The sequence below is a fragment of a genome, unplaced genomic scaffold, assembly GCF_019419815.1.
Source record: "Pyrus x bretschneideri cultivar Hongxiangsu unplaced genomic scaffold, Pyrus_bretschneideri_v1 Contig11, whole genome shotgun sequence".
NCBI lineage: Eukaryota > Viridiplantae > Streptophyta > Magnoliopsida > Rosales > Rosaceae > Pyrus > Pyrus x bretschneideri.
The window spans coordinates 7,628,137-7,644,765 of NW_025999402.1; the positions used below are offsets into that span (position 1 = coordinate 7,628,137).

At 37.5% G+C, this 16,629-nt stretch overlaps 2 protein-coding genes across 5 annotated transcripts; both read right to left on the reverse strand.

Moving 5' to 3' along the window:
* Window positions 1-440: 440 nt before the first annotated feature.
* On the reverse strand, window positions 441-6,108 carry LOC103934044 (phytyl ester synthase 1, chloroplastic). Of its 2 annotated transcripts, none has more exons than XM_009343750.3 (13): window positions 5,349-6,108; window positions 5,094-5,145; window positions 4,797-4,852; window positions 4,525-4,683; window positions 4,308-4,412; window positions 3,278-3,384; window positions 3,050-3,171; window positions 2,824-2,932; window positions 2,093-2,226; window positions 1,520-1,877; window positions 1,249-1,362; window positions 897-982; window positions 441-800 (listed from the first exon to the last, which is right to left on the reverse strand). In XM_009343750.3, exons 1-13 carry the CDS (start codon window positions 5,770-5,772, stop codon window positions 500-502), a joined length of 2,127 nt encoding a protein of 708 aa, XP_009342025.2. In that variant the 5' UTR covers window positions 5,773-6,108; the 3' UTR covers window positions 441-499. The 2 variants fall into 2 exon arrangements, with proteins under 2 accessions (XP_009342025.2, XP_048433090.1); XM_048577133.1 differs by having other exon boundaries at window positions 5,489-5,562.
* Window positions 6,109-8,231: 2,123 nt separating this feature from the next.
* LOC103934045 (WD repeat-containing protein 48 homolog) lies at window positions 8,232-16,295 on the reverse strand. 3 transcript variants are annotated; one of them, XM_048577135.1, is made up of 19 exons: window positions 16,139-16,295; window positions 14,895-15,004; window positions 14,481-14,636; window positions 13,863-13,928; window positions 13,661-13,750; window positions 12,717-13,016; window positions 12,437-12,534; window positions 12,143-12,178; window positions 11,892-12,012; window positions 11,555-11,791; window positions 11,283-11,378; window positions 11,085-11,150; window positions 10,928-10,966; window positions 10,717-10,851; window positions 10,165-10,526; window positions 9,582-9,675; window positions 9,268-9,459; window positions 8,929-9,023; window positions 8,232-8,744 (listed from the first exon to the last, which is right to left on the reverse strand). In XM_048577135.1, the coding sequence occupies exons 2-19, from the start codon at window positions 14,991-14,993 to the stop codon at window positions 8,741-8,743; spliced, it is 2,286 nt and encodes a 761-aa protein (XP_048433092.1). In that variant the 5' UTR covers window positions 14,994-15,004; window positions 16,139-16,295; the 3' UTR covers window positions 8,232-8,740. The 3 variants fall into 3 exon arrangements, with proteins under 3 accessions (XP_048433092.1, XP_048433093.1, XP_048433091.1); XM_048577136.1 differs by having other exon boundaries at window positions 8,905-9,023; XM_048577134.1 differs by having other exon boundaries at window positions 8,232-9,023.
* Window positions 16,296-16,629: the final 334 nt, after the last annotated feature.

The following is a 16,629-nucleotide window of genomic DNA, read 5'->3' on the forward strand; positions in this document are numbered from 1 at the left end:
CAAGACGTCAAAATGGCAATATTTTAAGTCAATCACACAATGTCATGTGGATGTGGGCAAAGTAACACACATGACAACGCTTGATAGGCCTAGGATACCGCTATCTTTGATCTCAAACAGAAGGTTAGCGTGGTCCTGCTACTTACTTACATATGCTAAAATCTGACCCAATTTTTTTTCAAATAATCTTCAATTTGGGACTGATTCTTCATCCCCGGATAAGAAATCAAATATCCCAGTTTCAGTAGTAAACCTATGCGAACTCGTTCGTCACGCGAATTATGATTTCCAACGGATAATATCACTATGAAAAATGAGAATCATAAAATTCCTCATGTTTCTTCTCAGAGTTTCAGACCCCAATTTCAAGTTTTCTTGCGACGCAAGATTCGGCAGAGGAAGAAAACGACGAAGATGCTTTTCTTTAGTACACAAACATCTTCCATGGAAAAATAATTACACTATAAACAAGAAGAATGTATCCAACAAAATCAAAATTTCAAGGCTCAAATGTTGGAACTTCCTCTACATGGTGATACATTGCCCGATATACTGTTCTGTCGAAAACATTCCTATAAGGATCCTCCTCCCGCTTTTTAATTAAGTACGCCAAGCTGTTTTCAATGTCTGATTGTATCTGCAAGTACAATTCGTTTGCGTTTTCTTTGTCTTTCAGGATCTCTTTCTTTCCCTTTGTTTCGATGGGCTTCCCAAACAAACAGTAATACCGTCCTGGTATCTTCGGTAGAATCCCTGGAAAAAAGAGTTGTATGTTGGCAACCTCCCCACTCGACTCATCCCTATAAACCAGAAAACGTTATAACTCAGTCTAACAATTTGCGACCATTAAGATTAGAGTTGGGAGAACACGAAAACATTAAGACGGAGATTATTACCTTATTTTTATAGAATCAAGCTTAGCGGCTTTGAGATAGTCACTCACCACTGGGATATTCATTAGGTCATTGTAGTCAACAACCAACTGCCAGATCCAACATAAGAACCGAAATATAATGTTAACTGGAAGTTAAGCTCAAAAGTAAAAACAAGGCATGGCATTGTGACATTATCTGTTTTCCGAAAAGGAAAAAAAAAAAGAGTGGCATCGGAAGAAAATAATTATAAGGCGTGTTAAGTATTGAAAGCTATAGGCGAGCGAGATTTCATAAAACTTATCATACACTATGAAACAAGGTCCATATTTTGTTAAGAATTTTTTTTGGGAAGAACAGTTTAATACAAGCTTACTTCTAGCATGTCATCTTCTCCTACAGCCGCAAATGGTACAATTGTGGCCCCAAAGCGTGCAGCCATTCTCACAAATTCGGGTTGGTCAGGCCAGAATAACTTGTATTCTTCACCCTGCCAATTAAAGAAACACCATATAGGCATGGGAAACCAAAACTATAACAGATAAATTACCAACAAGAATGAAGTGTGCTTGTAAAATCCATTTCACACACATTTAAAACGTGCAAAATGCCAGATCGAAAACTAAGTTCTTGGAATCTTGGCGCACCTTGTTATGGAGAGCCTCACGTGCACCACCAGGATAGAGCAGAACATGCGATTTTGTTGCAAGCAATTTGAATAGGTTTTTTGCTGTGACAGGTACTGCGCCGAATATTTTGAGATAGTCAAATTGGGCCAAGTTCCCGTGCTTGCCCCAAAACAACGCTGGATGTGCTACTCCACGAACCATTATGCTCTTCTCTCTTAAAAATTCTTCAACTAAAGAATAAACTTCCAATCCCAATAAATTGTGATTACCAACAAGTAAGACAGGTCCTTCATCTGGAACTCCAGCAAGACCTCTCACAATCTTCCCATCTTCCAACGTTGAGAGCATTACGGAAGCAGTAGATAGGCGTAATAATCTGACATTCATGTATTTCAGTATCAGCTCTGGCCCCAAATCAACAAATATGTTAATGGATGCAACTTAGTGGGGTCCGGGTTAGGTGCAAGTGAAACCCATACATGATGCAATTATACTGCAAATACATTTTGGAACTAACATGCCTGGAAATCTGCAACACAGAATATGAAACAAACAAATGTAAGAAAAGTATTAGGTGTTGAACCGAATTACCCGAATTGTTCATCACATGTATATTTCAATTCCCACATACTAGGAGGAAGAAAATCTGAGACATAATCATGCTTCCTTGAACGACGGTATTTGTAAGTGCCTTTTATAACTGACATCAAATTAACGCCATCTTCCTGTAATATGACAATAGAGCACATTCAGTCACATTAGCATCTTCACAAGTCAATGGCACCCGAAAAGGTAAAGCTTATATTACACAGGAACAGCAAAGTATATCGAAACTTGCATCAAAGCAAACAAAATTGTTGTCACAGTAATAGTCTAGTGTCCATTGTCAAATGGGAAATTGATATCCCAAGAGAGTTCTTGAAGCCAAAACTCAATCTTTATTCTTTAACTAGAGATTTTATCCGACTTGGGAATTAATAAAAGGTTTTGAGTTCAAAGAACAGATTCAACAATATTCAAGAAAAGAAATAAAACTGTGTACTAAATTCATATCCAGAAATGCACCTTGGTTATTAATTTAAAGTTAATGTTATTAACCATTATCCAACGGACAAATTGAAGCCAACTTAAAGATAAAATTCACCATCATCAGTCGAATGTGTTGATAGTTACATCTACGCAGTTTAAACAAAATCATTAAGGGCATTGATTTCACAACGTATGCTAAACACGTCATTACACTTGTCATCATTGATGCAGCATAGAGAAAATTCAGTAGCATCGCACCAGACTTGAAAATATACACACATCTTTTAACTTACTAGTAACAGAGTATGTCCATTGTCATTGAAGTGTCGTACTGTACAATTCTGTAACGAACGTGCCAGTCGTTCTGCTTCCTCTCGACTTGGAACCATGTTATCTTTGCCACTGAAATGCCAACATATGATTTTTACTATAAAAAATTAAAATATCAAATGTACAATTTTACGATAACATTTTTAATGCGAGTGGGAGAGAAACACAATGGCTATAGTGATTATTAACCTAGCCAACACTAGCACTTCAGCTTTAACAGCATGGAGACGGGAATTTGCATAAGCAGCAGCTGACTTGAGCAGCTTCAGCTTCCAAAGAAGAGTGTCCCTCGGTATAATATCAGCCAAAGACTGAGATGGAAATGATGGAAGTAAGTAAATATTGAAAATAAGGTAGAATCCACACATGTAGACATTTCAATGAAGTTCAAGAAAAGGAATTGAAAGCACTTCTTACGGAGAGATATGGTAGCAAATCAGTCAGATTGCGAGACATTTGTGTTAACTTTAAACTCGATGGAAGTCTATTTTCTATGTTAACCATCGCCATTTTTGTTGGATCACCTGATGGAAAGAAGGTTAAAGTAGTGACATCAGAATTCTTGTATTTGGCAGTGGAAAACGTAGGGGCTTGAAACTGCAAACAGTTGTTTCTGACCATGACACCACATGAAACTTTCCAGGAAAACTAACATCCAAAAGTTCTTAAAACTGCTTCCAACAAATATACATGGCTCCCAATCAACTTAACATTCAATACAAGATAATGCAATTTACCGACGTATCAAAAAAATTAACAACAGGAAAAGTACAATAAAAGCTTCCAAAACAATTCTTTAGTTCAACCATCCGCAAACTTATCTTTCAAATCATAGAACCTATTAATATAATGCTATTATGCTAATAACCCAAGTCTCTAGGAGACCAACACAAATGAGTTTTCTTGTGAACTGAAATCATAATCTTATTGACCTCACCAAATTCCAAATATAAAGTACCATATTCTCTTTTGCTCCTAGATTAACAATTTGATAGTAAAATTCATTTTAGTTACTGGGCTCCTAATTAAAAAATTCCTGATTGTATTGATCAGATTTGTTCCCGTGATAAGCTACAGTCTAAATACTCACATTAGCATTTCAGATTGTAAGAAACTTGAGACACAAATTCATTGGCTACGACACAGGGCTCAAAATTAGTCAAGGTTCATAACAAGACTTGCAACAAGACAACATCAAGTATTTATATCATTCATTTTAGTCCAGGGAAGATAATGAACGCCGTATCCCTGGACTGGCAGCACCCCAAGAGAATAAGCATTCCACATATCATAGTAACACAATTAACCGAGACAGTGAGTGTACCAGGCTCTAAAAGAGTCTTTTTCAAGGATTGAAAGCACAGTCAAGGGCCAAATTAGAAATGACTTATCTCACTTCAGCATAAATGTTTTTGTTAATTAGATTTCAGAGCAACAAATCACAGACCCATAACAAAGCCAAGTAGATAGGGAACAGCAATATGTAATTCATCAGGCATAGCAGCCAAGATTGGGAACAGAGGTTGCAGCGGAGACCTTTCAACTGATGTAGCTAAAATAAAAAACACCGAAATGTCAGACTGAGTTGGTGTGTTGACAACACTGCCATTAGCATAACAAAAATACATGTTGAAGAAAATTGGACTGCACAACTTATAACCAACCTGGATTGACTAGTGTCAGTACTAAATCAATGGTAGGATTACGTGCAGCAATGGCAAGTGACAGGCATCCTCCAAAGGAATCTCCTACCAAGTAAATTGGCTTGTTTGGAGATGAAGCATGCTCAAGCCGTATAGTTTCTTCGACAAATTTCACCAGCCCTAAACAGATGAAACCAAACGAAATTATTGATTAAGAGTGCCACGTTATCAAAACAAAACTGATAATTCATACATATATAAAGAATTTCAAATGGTGTTATCAAGATTAACACCTTCAAATGGTGTTCGATCATTAACAGGAATATGCAGGCATCGAACTTCAAAAGCCCTGCGTTATTTCAACGAATTATATATCAGAAGCTGCTAGAAATAGTTTACCTCCAATTTCAGAGCTAAAACCTGATTTTTAACGATACCATATTTCTCTAACAAGGACAACCATTTATTTGAATGGAATTTCCCACAAACCATAGTTCTGTTTTAAAACTGAACATAAAAGTTATCCAACTTCCCAAGATCCGAACAAAATTTTGTAAACTACAACAAAATAAATAATTCGAAAAACTTACTTCCCAAGAGCTTTATGGTGCAAAATGAGGCCCCATCCAGTACCATCCAGCCCTGTATATGCACAATACATAAATGATTATACAACATTCTGCACTACAGAACTTCACTCGCTAAGAAACATAACAAACACATTTTTCTCAGATGTATGCTGTTTAGCTACTCTACACGTATAGATATATCATTTATATGCAAATCACAGTGCCAACATTAGAAACCAACTTATGATTTATCATCTTTGGCAAGGCAACAATTACCAGGCAAAAACAAAAGAATCGGAGAATCCTTCAATGGACGCCCGCACTCAATGGGAGAAAACCATCGGGGAGGTCCACCATCAGGCTTAATCATCTCCTTGTTTGCATGAAAATAATCTTTTACAGTGACAGTCCCATACCCATCATCGTACAAAGGTTCCAAACTTTCAAGACCACCACCATCCTCCACCCTCTTCTCCTCCTTAACTTTAAGCCTCAAACTCCCATTCCCTCTATCAATCACAGACCTCCTTTCCTCCCTCTCCTCGATTCCGGAAGCACCATTCAAAACAACAGATTCAGATGACAACCCCGGTGAATCCTTACCACCTAAACTCTTAACCTGCAGTACACGAGTCCGAAGCTTATTCTCCGAATTCAACACGAAAAAATGAGGACCCGGAAAGCCTATAACTGATGCCATGGCTTCAAGCAAAACGCAAAAGAACTCTTTCAATACAAACTAGCACTTGGGAACACCTTAACACAGTGAACAAAACCTGCCCAATTCAGTTGGACATTCCCTTAAACCACTCTAACAGACACAATCATGCATTTAGCACAACACAAACCGTAGGGGACACTAAAAAATCGGCACAAAATTGAAACTTGAAGCAGACACAGATAAACTACAGGAAGATATAGCCTGTGAAACAAGTAAAGTCTTCAACTTTCCTCTAATTTAGCATTAACAAAACCCAGCAAATTTTTTTGGTGCAGAAAAATAAGGAAATAATATTATTGAGTGATAATCTGGATTGTACCTGATGTGGGTCTGGGCGGCCGACCCAAATAGTTGAGTTTTGTCCATTGTTATTTTGCTCTGGTTGATATTTGGCCACATGGGTCATCTGACGCTGTGGAGTTTGCAGTAATGTTGGTGAATTGCATGAAAAAGACGAGTTACAATCTTACCAGTTAGTGGGGAAGTGGCACTGTCATTGCCAAATGGAGACAACAATGCCGGAAAGGGCTGGCATAGGTGGAGAAAATTTTCATTCAGACGGAAACACATGTGATATATGTGTTTTTATGTAAGTGATGAAATTTTTTATATTTTAAGTTATCAATTTTCTAACACACATATCTTATTATTTTTATAATGATTCGTGGTGTACTATTTGGCGTTGGAGGGCTGGCTGGCTAGTTGGAAATGGCTAGCCCGTTGGCCTGATTTGGAGGTTTGGGGCCGGTGGGGCCCACAAACCCTTTGGCCTAGCCATCGGTTAGAGGCAGTTTTTGTGTCATTCCAAACTATTTTTAGCCCTATACCCCTTTGGTCGGGTCGGTTGGAGATAGCGTAAGTAGGACCAATCCAGATGGAACAAATTCCAAAGTGATGCCAAATTAACAAAATTTGCAAACTAAATGACACGTCACCAATAAAAAGAATAAGCACGGTAATCAATAGTTAAGTAGTAATGCAATCGTTAACTTTCATATTCAATTTACAAAAATTATTCTCACTAGCATTATCCTTACGTCCATTACCGCATCACCACCACCGCCTAAGACAACCATCAGCAAGCACGATTTGTGGTCAAACTTCGAGCCGAACCCCTTTCAATGAGAAAGGGAACATAACCCAAACCTGATGGGATCATGGGACCATTTCCAACTTTCCAAGTCCAACATCACTGGCCCAGGACCATAAAATGTGTTTCTGTTTCTAGTACTTTTCACTCGTTCAAAAGTTCGGCAGTCGACACGAGTTCGCATTATAATATGACGCTTGCCGGGTACGCGCATATGGGAACTTTCGGTTTTCTGTCGAGCAATTACATTTGCTTTAACAATGAAAAGCTGGTCGTTTAGACCATCTCCAACCGAAAAGTCCAGAAATCCGAAAATCATCTCTAACCAAGAACTAAATCAAAGAACTTATGGATCCTACGGGACAAAAAGGGACCAGAGGGCCAACCCGCTGGCCATCTTCAGGCAGGCAGGCAGGCGGCTGGCTAGCCCATTTTGTTTGTCTTTTTTTTTTTTTTTTTTTTTGCCCTTTTCCACTTGCCCAGCCCAGTTTCTTTATTTTTTTTTGTTCTTTCAGCCCACCTTAGGTTTCGGGTTTAGGAACTTTTTTTGTCCTAGCCCACTTTTTTATTTATTTTTTAATAGCCCTTTTTTTTCATTTTTAATTTCTAATTTTTTTCCTACACTATTTCTCATATATTTTTCACCATTTCATACTGTCTTACCTTATTTTATTTCAATTCTTTACATTCTATACTATTGCCATTTGTCCCTCTCGGTTGGAGATGGTTTTTTGTGACAGGACTAAAACGAGCCCTCTGGTCCTTGGTTGGAGATAGGGGCAACTATGACTCTGTACTGTTTATTAAAATATTAATATCTTGAAGGGCCAAAGGGCCAAAACGAGCCCTCTGGCCAGCCTTCGATTGGAGATGGCCTTAGTAAGTGAGATGTTTTAAATTCAAAAATCGCGGTGGCGCGGGACACTATTTTTCTTTTATCCAATCTTATATCTCCAGCAAAGTTTTACTGAGCCAAAATAAAGGAAAAGATAATTTTTTTTTTTTTTTAAACAAACGATATTATCGACATTAGAATATAAAACGTTTGCTGAGTACTGGGGAACTTTCGGTCCCTTGCCGAACGTTTACATTGTCTCATGAACGGAACAGGCAAGTCCCGAGCCGGAAATAGTCACACAGAGAACGTAAACATTACAGTACAACGATTCGAAGAAGCGGAATGTTCTTGCACAAACGAAATCAAGCCCGACGCCAACGGCAACCAAAACAAGAATTGAAGTATTACAATAACGAAAGAACAGTTCCAACTCCATAATAAATTACATATACAAGGGAAACAAAGTAAACAAGAAAAACTAACAGACGATACAACAATTTCTAACCAGTATAATGCAAAATTGGGGATTTCATTTTGTAGAATGTATCTGAAAATAAGAAACTACACGAAGGAGTAGCACGCGGATAACGAAAAAGAAATCTGGAAATGATGCAGAATGATACTGTCTTATTCTGTGAAACAAAGGAAAATTCCTTTCACAATAGAGTGTTCTATGGCTGGGTATTGAAACCGACAATATAAATCTACAAATCTTTCATTACCATGTGCCTGATACGGCTCTTCAGAAGTTCGAAGAAAATTCATGTTCATTTCTCATCCGGTCGAACACTCTATCTACTGCCACATGCAGACAACCAATTGACAAATCTGCAGCGTCCAGCAAAAGCTTCTGTATCAGCAACAAAGATCATGATGCCCCCTTTTGCCCAACAAGGGGCCTTCTCGGGAAGATTTGGGGAATGGCACTGGATTCCGCAATCAATTAGTTTTCAAACTTTACAAGTGTACCACGAGCGACCCCAGAAGAATCAACGTTTCTCATTAGCTTAAACACAACATCACCTGCAAGTATTAATGACAAACCTTTAAGCTACAGCTCTGTCTCGGTAGAGCTGATCCCTATCTACCGCTTAAGTGAAAAGGCTGTTTTTTTTACTACAAATTTTCAATCAATCTTAATACATCCAAAATTTGCACATTAGCGATAACAAATGCACCTCACCTCCGGAATCTAGCAGAGACTCACCTGCCCTGAATCACCCTGTAATTGAGAACCAGGTCCTCAGATTTCTTCCATATATAAGCCCGCACCGTGGCTAAGCTCATGTCTGGGGACAAGACCTGTGCATAACAAAAGGATAGGTAATAACCAATAGCAGTCACAGAACTGGTAAATTGCATGTAAGTTCAACCAAGAATACATTTAGCTGCTAATCCCAAAAGCAGAAAAAGCATTTACCAATGTCTTAAAACTTTTAGCAGTTATAGTTTCGTTAAACTTTCAATTACCACAAAAAGAAACCTATTAAAGACTTAATTTGCTAATTACTATGCAGACGTCCACCCAAGATGTTTGTCCACTTGCCTGATTATTGCACAATATCTCTATAGAAGGCTTAAGCTTTTGCCATGGCTTCAATCCAGATCGGAAAGATCCATCTCCAACCGATGATAGCTGCAATGGCCCTCCAGCAAGACCAGGAGCAAATGTGGCATCAGGATTTGCACTATCCAATGGTTTGTCAAGGACCATCTTCTCAACAACATAATTAACAACCTGCATAAAGCTTCCCATTAGTAAAGTAAAATAAATAGGATACATGTGGGTGCGCACACAACAATAATGAGTACTTGAAGAACTTCCATCATCCATGAGCTAACATGAAACGCAGAACTTACTTTATGAATTCGTAAAATACGAGGGGCGCTTAGTTTCCCTTGAGTGAGGATCTGAACAGTTGAACCTTCACATGGATGTAGATAAAAACTGCACCTGAAAAATTAACAAAAGAATTTTTCTTCTATAAGATAACACAAAAGGACATAATATTTCAAACATAATGCCTTCACTAGCAAATTGAAAATAAAAAACCATCTAGGAAAAAAGAAAGTATTATTAATTTTTGAATAAGAAAGAAGAAATTGCGGAGAGAAGGAATTAAGGCATTGAATCCTTGAAGAGAAAGGAAACAAGAACTTATGGCTTTCCTACTTTATTTCACGACCGCTCTGATCGTAACTTTAGTTTCAACGACTATTGCTAGACTGCCCATCTTTCAATAAGAAATGTCAGGGAAAAACTAAAATGGAAAGATGTCCCTAAAACTCTACAACTTAATTTTTGTAATTGCTTAAAACTCTACAAATTTCAGGCAAGTAATTCTATTTTAATCCATAAACACCTTCGTCTTCTGAAAACTGAATGGAGAATTTATATTCTCAGCTAGGAAGTAAAAACAGTATACTAAAGCAAGGAAGTTACTTGGTATTTTCTCTAGGGGGTAGGCGATTATTCAACACACAATCGAGACACCACCAAGGAAAGTCCTTCTCATCTTCAGTGCCATCTAGGTCAGTGATTTTCTTCCTCCATGGGCCTCCCTGAGAGCCCTCAGTAATAACAGAAGGAGGGGAAGTTGTAGAAAATTCGAAGGGAGGATGGACCATTGAATCATTTTCAGCATTACTATCCACCTCAATTCTTGAATGGGTAATACTTCTAGTAGTAATATCCTTTCCAGATGACACATCCCCATTAGCTGATGCTTGTGGTCCAAACCCTTGCTTTCTTTTTGCCAACCAATGAGCCAAAAGCCCTTTAAGGGTTTCTCGCGCTAGATTAACCTGAAGAATTACAAAAACTTAATTCTCAAACAATTTCGTCATGGTGCGTAAAAATAGATAAATCGGTAGACAGACTTGTCATAACTAATAAATGGTTAAATGTCACAGCTAAGGGGAAAAAAAGACAGAAATCATAGAACCCACAAAAAAGGGGGCGAAAAAAATATAGAACAGTAAAGGTTATATCTACCTTGTCATCTTCAGGCTTCCCCACAATGTTAAGGTCTGCTGAATACATCTCCGCTGAAAAGCATTGTGGGGTATCTAAATGTACAGATAAACATCCAAGTCTGGTATCCACAGTGAACCATGCAGGAATGCTCACCTGAACCAGTCAAGAAATCACTATAAAAATTCATCAACACTGTTAAGCTGAAATCACTGTAGACTAGGACGCATACCATCTCAAAAAGCTCTTCTTTTTTCTCCTCAAATTTGACCTGTATGGTACACAATATAAGTATAGATGCTTATAATGTTCCTCAATAAGGCATTTGCCTCTAACACTATTATATAATTCTAGTCAGATAATAGAGTACAGGAAAAAAGGAATATAACCTTTCCATAATCCTCAATGACAACACCCCTCGTAATCTCCCACAACTTCACTGAATCAGCAGTGTCCTGTCAAGGTCACATTGGTTCATAATATTTAATTAAGCAATGACATATAGTTTGACAACAAAACTAGATAGTCAAAGTAACTTTAAACAGGAGCATCGTCATAACAACATATGAGAAAATCAACATGATTACCTTTGTCAAGACATGCCTTCTATTGTTTAATATTTCATGTTGCACTATTCCAGGAGTTCCAGGAATCGTAAATATAGGTTCTTTATTAACAGGGACCTGGAAAACAACCACAACAACATTAATCCCCTAAACTCAAAGGTCTGACGTGGCAAATATCAAATAAGACTTATGAAGAAACAGGTACGAATATATACCATGATAAATAGAGCATGGTACATGCACATGCAACAAGAAGACATAAATTTGAATATAAAGAACAGAGTGATACTTACTAGGGTTGATCCTTCTAAGGACACCCTTGCTCTTGAAAAGGATAAATTTCCAGCCAAGAATGCACCACCTCTTTGAATAATCTTCTGGGGATTACTCCCTTCAGCAGGCCATCTATGAACTGAAGAATCTGTTGTTGCAACCCAGATACTATCATCATGTAAAGCCAACTGCAAAATGGGATGTTCCCCTGTGGAAAGCAGGAGACTCTCTCTGGTGGCCAAGTCTGTCAAGTATAACTGAGGGTATAAACAGAATTCAGTATTAAAAAAAAATGAGCAGCAAACCTGAACAGCCAATGATGTCTGAGAACAGAATTTACAAGAGAGCTGTACTCACAGAAAGGTCTCTCCCACCACTATATACATGACTAAATGTTGGGGTACTGGCAAGTGCCCAAACAGAATCTGTATGCACAGCATAAGAATGCACACATCGCTGCTGACCAAGATCCCATAGCCTATAAAACAGAAAGACTTTGGTGAACTGTATTCGCAATAAAGTACCAACCTCCTATCACATAAACAATTATATCTTTCAACTTGCACAGAATGCTAATTGTTTGCGTTGGAAGAGATGTGGATACCAACCTGATCATTGAATCAGAAGATCCTGACAAGCAAAATCTGTATGAAATTAAAAGAAAGAACAAACTATTAATGACTGTTACCAAAGCAAATTGTATGAATATAGCACATAAAACAACCCAATAAGATGAATAAATCATTCATTATCAAATCAAGATTGTGACTTGCTTGTTCAATACATTTGCTGTATCATCTATAAAAGATACAACAAACTGAACTATCCAGACCCAAAAGTTAACAGAAATCCTGTTTGAAGTACTCAATCAAGACAGCCTGTGAAAAATCTACCCAACCAACCTTCCAGTAGAATCAATCAGCAGAGCCCTGATATTATCTGTATGCCCTCTTAGTTTCATTTTCTTCGAACCTGTTCTTGGATCCCAAACACGAACAACCTAAAGGGCATCAGGATATAATTAATAGTTATTAACACTGTCTGGTTAACCTCACACACTAACTAGAAGAGGAAAATTAAAAATATCCAACCAAACTTCCGCAGATTTTTCAGAAAGTTTCATGTCTACGTGATAATAATAATAAATTTAGGACACAGCCAACCCTAGACAACAAAACATACCTTTTCCGTTCCACCAGAGACCAGAAGCGATCCACTATCATTCATTGCCAATGCATAAACTGATTCCTTATGACCTTTGGCAGAGATTGGGACATATCCATGTGGCTGAGTTGTGTGCATAGAAATGCTGTTGCTAGAGCTGATAGTACGTAAACTAGTAATTGCATTTCCAGAACCATTGACAACAGTTGAACTATCATCTTCCATTGATTCACCTGACTTTGCAACCGGAGTAAGAGCTGCTTCAAGATCCCATACAAATACCTCCCCTCCAAGTCCACCAGAGGCAACAATATTGCTCTAAAATGCGTTACACTATAAAAGGATCAGAAATTTTCTTTTCCTATATCATATTCAAGATAAAAGTATACAAATACATATGGAAAAGATGTCCGTCCATATTAAGTGCATAAACTATACAAGAACAGCAGAAACATTACAATTAGAACATATGTCCCAAGAAATCAAGATTAATCAAAAGGAAGAGAGTGTCCCTAAAATGCCTAGCCAATGCAGGCCCACAAAGATGCCAAGTACTGTTTCTCTTCCAAAGACATCTACCTCACCCCTCTTATCTTTAGTTTCTTTTCATCGAAACAAGCCAAATAAATGCAAAGACTACACATCACCAAAGGGTGATCATCTGCTCTTTAGCAGAATCCCTAAAAGAGTCCTCCACAGACACAGAAAATCACTACCTAGGAAATGTTACCCATCACTCCAAACACTTGTAGGAACTTATTCCAGATTTAAGAAGTTCAAGGGAAAGCAGAAAGATGCAATCTAAACTGTCAGCAGATTCAGGTCATCCATAAAATATGCAATGATGCCACCAAGCACAACTTGAACTATCAAATTGAACATGAAACTCTTCATATAGAATGAGTGCAATGACAAGAACCTATGCATTCACAAGGCAGATGAAAATTTGACGAGGAAATTACATATTTCTCTGCGGAAGCAAGGCATGTGACATAGTCAGAATGCTGACGAAGAGTTTTAGTACAAGTTCCACCTGACAAACAATTCCACGTCTGATGTATCCATTTGACAGTTGGAATAAAAAAAATGAATCAGTTACATCCAAAAAGAAAACACAAGTTACAAAATTAAAACAAAGCAAAACAAAGATCTAGGCCAGTGAACCTTAAGGGTGGTATCTGAAGAACAAGAAACAAGCGTATTATCACCTGCAAGAACAGCATCATTAACCTGCACAACAGAAGTACTCTCTAAGTATAAATTTTTAACTTATGCATGAAGCACAGGAAAGTAAAATATAAATTAAATATCATTTTTCTTTAAAGTAATAGAAGGACCGTATGAAAAGTGCATGTCTGGAAGCTACCCAAGCACAAACAACACAACGCTGATTTAAAAAAAAACAGTCTAATGTTGTGCCCAGCACAAGGTATTTTGTGCGCCCCACATTCTTTCATTTCATTTTCCCTTTTAACATTTTGTATGCTGATTGGTCTAGTTTAAACATCCCACATGGAAAGTTTCAGCTATAATCTGACTCCCCACCCCTGCATTATAATAAGACGACGACGACAACAAAGCCTTATCGGTTGTATGAATCCTAGAATAAAACGAGAAGAAAAAAAAAATAAAAAATCCATCCAAAATTGAAGAGCAAGTAAATCTCAGCAATTTTCATGAGAAAGGGAGAAATCTCAAATTTTAAACATCTCCACACCTTAAATGGCAAGTTTTGTTTTAAATAAACAAAACTAGGTTTAAACATAGGAAGAAAATGGTTACCCAATCCACATGAGACTCAAAGGTTGCTGAACATGTAGCAGCATCTTCAGCCAGCGCCCATCTTTTTAGTGTGCCATCACGGCTTCCAGTAAACAGGTAATCACACCCAGACACTGATGCCTTCAGTACAGACAAAGAATTTATGCCGGCACAATGCTGCAGACAGAAACCATCCAAACACGGTTAAGCATCTATAATTTAACACTAGCAAAAAGTTTCATGCAACGTATGCAGATAAAACAAAAGTCATATATATGTTGTGCTTTTTAAGTCCAAAAGTGAGATATATATTTATTAAAATATAAAATATTTTGTAACAAATAAAAACTTAATTACAGAACTTAAAATAGAAATCAGGAAAAAAGCATGGAATCAATTAACAGAAATCAGGAAAAAAACATGGAATCAATTCACCTTCGTGTCGTCAGCATCACTCAACACATATGTTAATCTCTTCTCTTTACGAGGGCGACTGGAATTGTTTGTGTTCCCTGAACTACCCACTCGGTGCATCGCATAAACAACTACAAAGACAAGTATTAAAAATTAATAATCATTGATCACCAAATAAATGTAAACAAAGAATTCCTACAAAGTGACCGTAATTTTAGAATATATTTGGTCGTAGCAAGTGTTGTAGAACAAAAGGCATTGTCGAATATAAATGATACACTTCATTTCAGTTTTAGTTATCCACTTCAGTTTTTCAATACAACGAAGGTGATATATCCAGTACAGATGATCCAATAGATATGCTTTCTCGACATGTTAAGGAATATTCTATCATGTAATCAGTTCTCAACCTATGATGAATAACTTTATGAACTTGTCAATACCTAATACAACTGTAATGAAAATAAATGAATTAGACACTTAAGAGTTAAGACCTATTAAAGTTGCTAACCTTCAAATCAATATAATTGGTATGTACATAAGGTTTTTACATCTCAAATGTAATAAATTTGACAATCCAACCTCTTCCCACTTTCTGTTGTGATATCGCCGGGACTCATTTTACTACTAATTCACCAACAAAAACATTGGCTCTTAAGATAACAGATGAAATGGTGATACTTCTTTCCCCTATACGACGCACAGCACCAAAAACCCACAGAACCTCAAACTCCCCGACTGCCCAAAACCCACAGTTTTTATATAATCGACCAAACACACTATAGAACACATGTATACCAACAAAAAAACTCCGAAAATAATTGCTGACCATCCAGAGCAATTGCAAAATGTTCTATTAAATAGTTTTCCATACCGCCATTTCGACTAACCCAATACAACTCCGATTCGTCTCAGAATTTCCATGCAACCCGTCAATTTATCCAAAAACTCCCAACTATTACTCCATCAAAGCACCAATAATCAACTCGAAAGATTGACTAAAACAGATTAACCAGGTCACCAAGTCTACTAATTAACCCGAACCTCATCGAGATGGAGACCCCACAAACACAACCAGGACAAAGAAACACAAAAACCCATTAATCATTTTCGTATATACCATTCAGATCACCAACTCAATTAATTACCATTCAAAATCCATGGAAAAATTAAAATTAATGCAAACAACAGTTGATTTTATCCACAAAAAATTAAAACTAGAAAATTGAAAATTATTGAAATTAAACAAAGTGGAAAACCCTAACCTTATCAATCAGTGAAGAAATTGGAAGCTCCCCTTTTGTGCTCCTCGTCGTCGTCTTCTTCTTATTCCACTGAGCTGCGATTTCAGAGAGTGGAAATTTTTGGGTGTGGGTTTCGATTTTATTTTGGGCGAGTCCTTTGACTCGGTTTTTTTGGGGTTCTAGTCGAGGTTAATTTCGTCTTTCCCGTGAGTATATGAATTTATGATGGGCGTGGACTTTAGCTACACACGCCGGTGAGCGCGGGTGGCCCGATACTCGCTTCGCTGGCAATTGGTTCGTGGAAGAGATTTTTTAATGTGACCGGTATATGAGGTGTGATACATCACGTGTCATTATATAAATTGTAGGATATATGTGCTAAAAAGTTAATAATTTTAAAAAATAAAATTTCCTACCACTCCTATTAAAACACGTGGTGTATTACTTGTGTTCCTGTCACAACTAAAAATTTCTCGTAGTGTGGGCCCGACTGGGGAGAATACAGAGGTGTG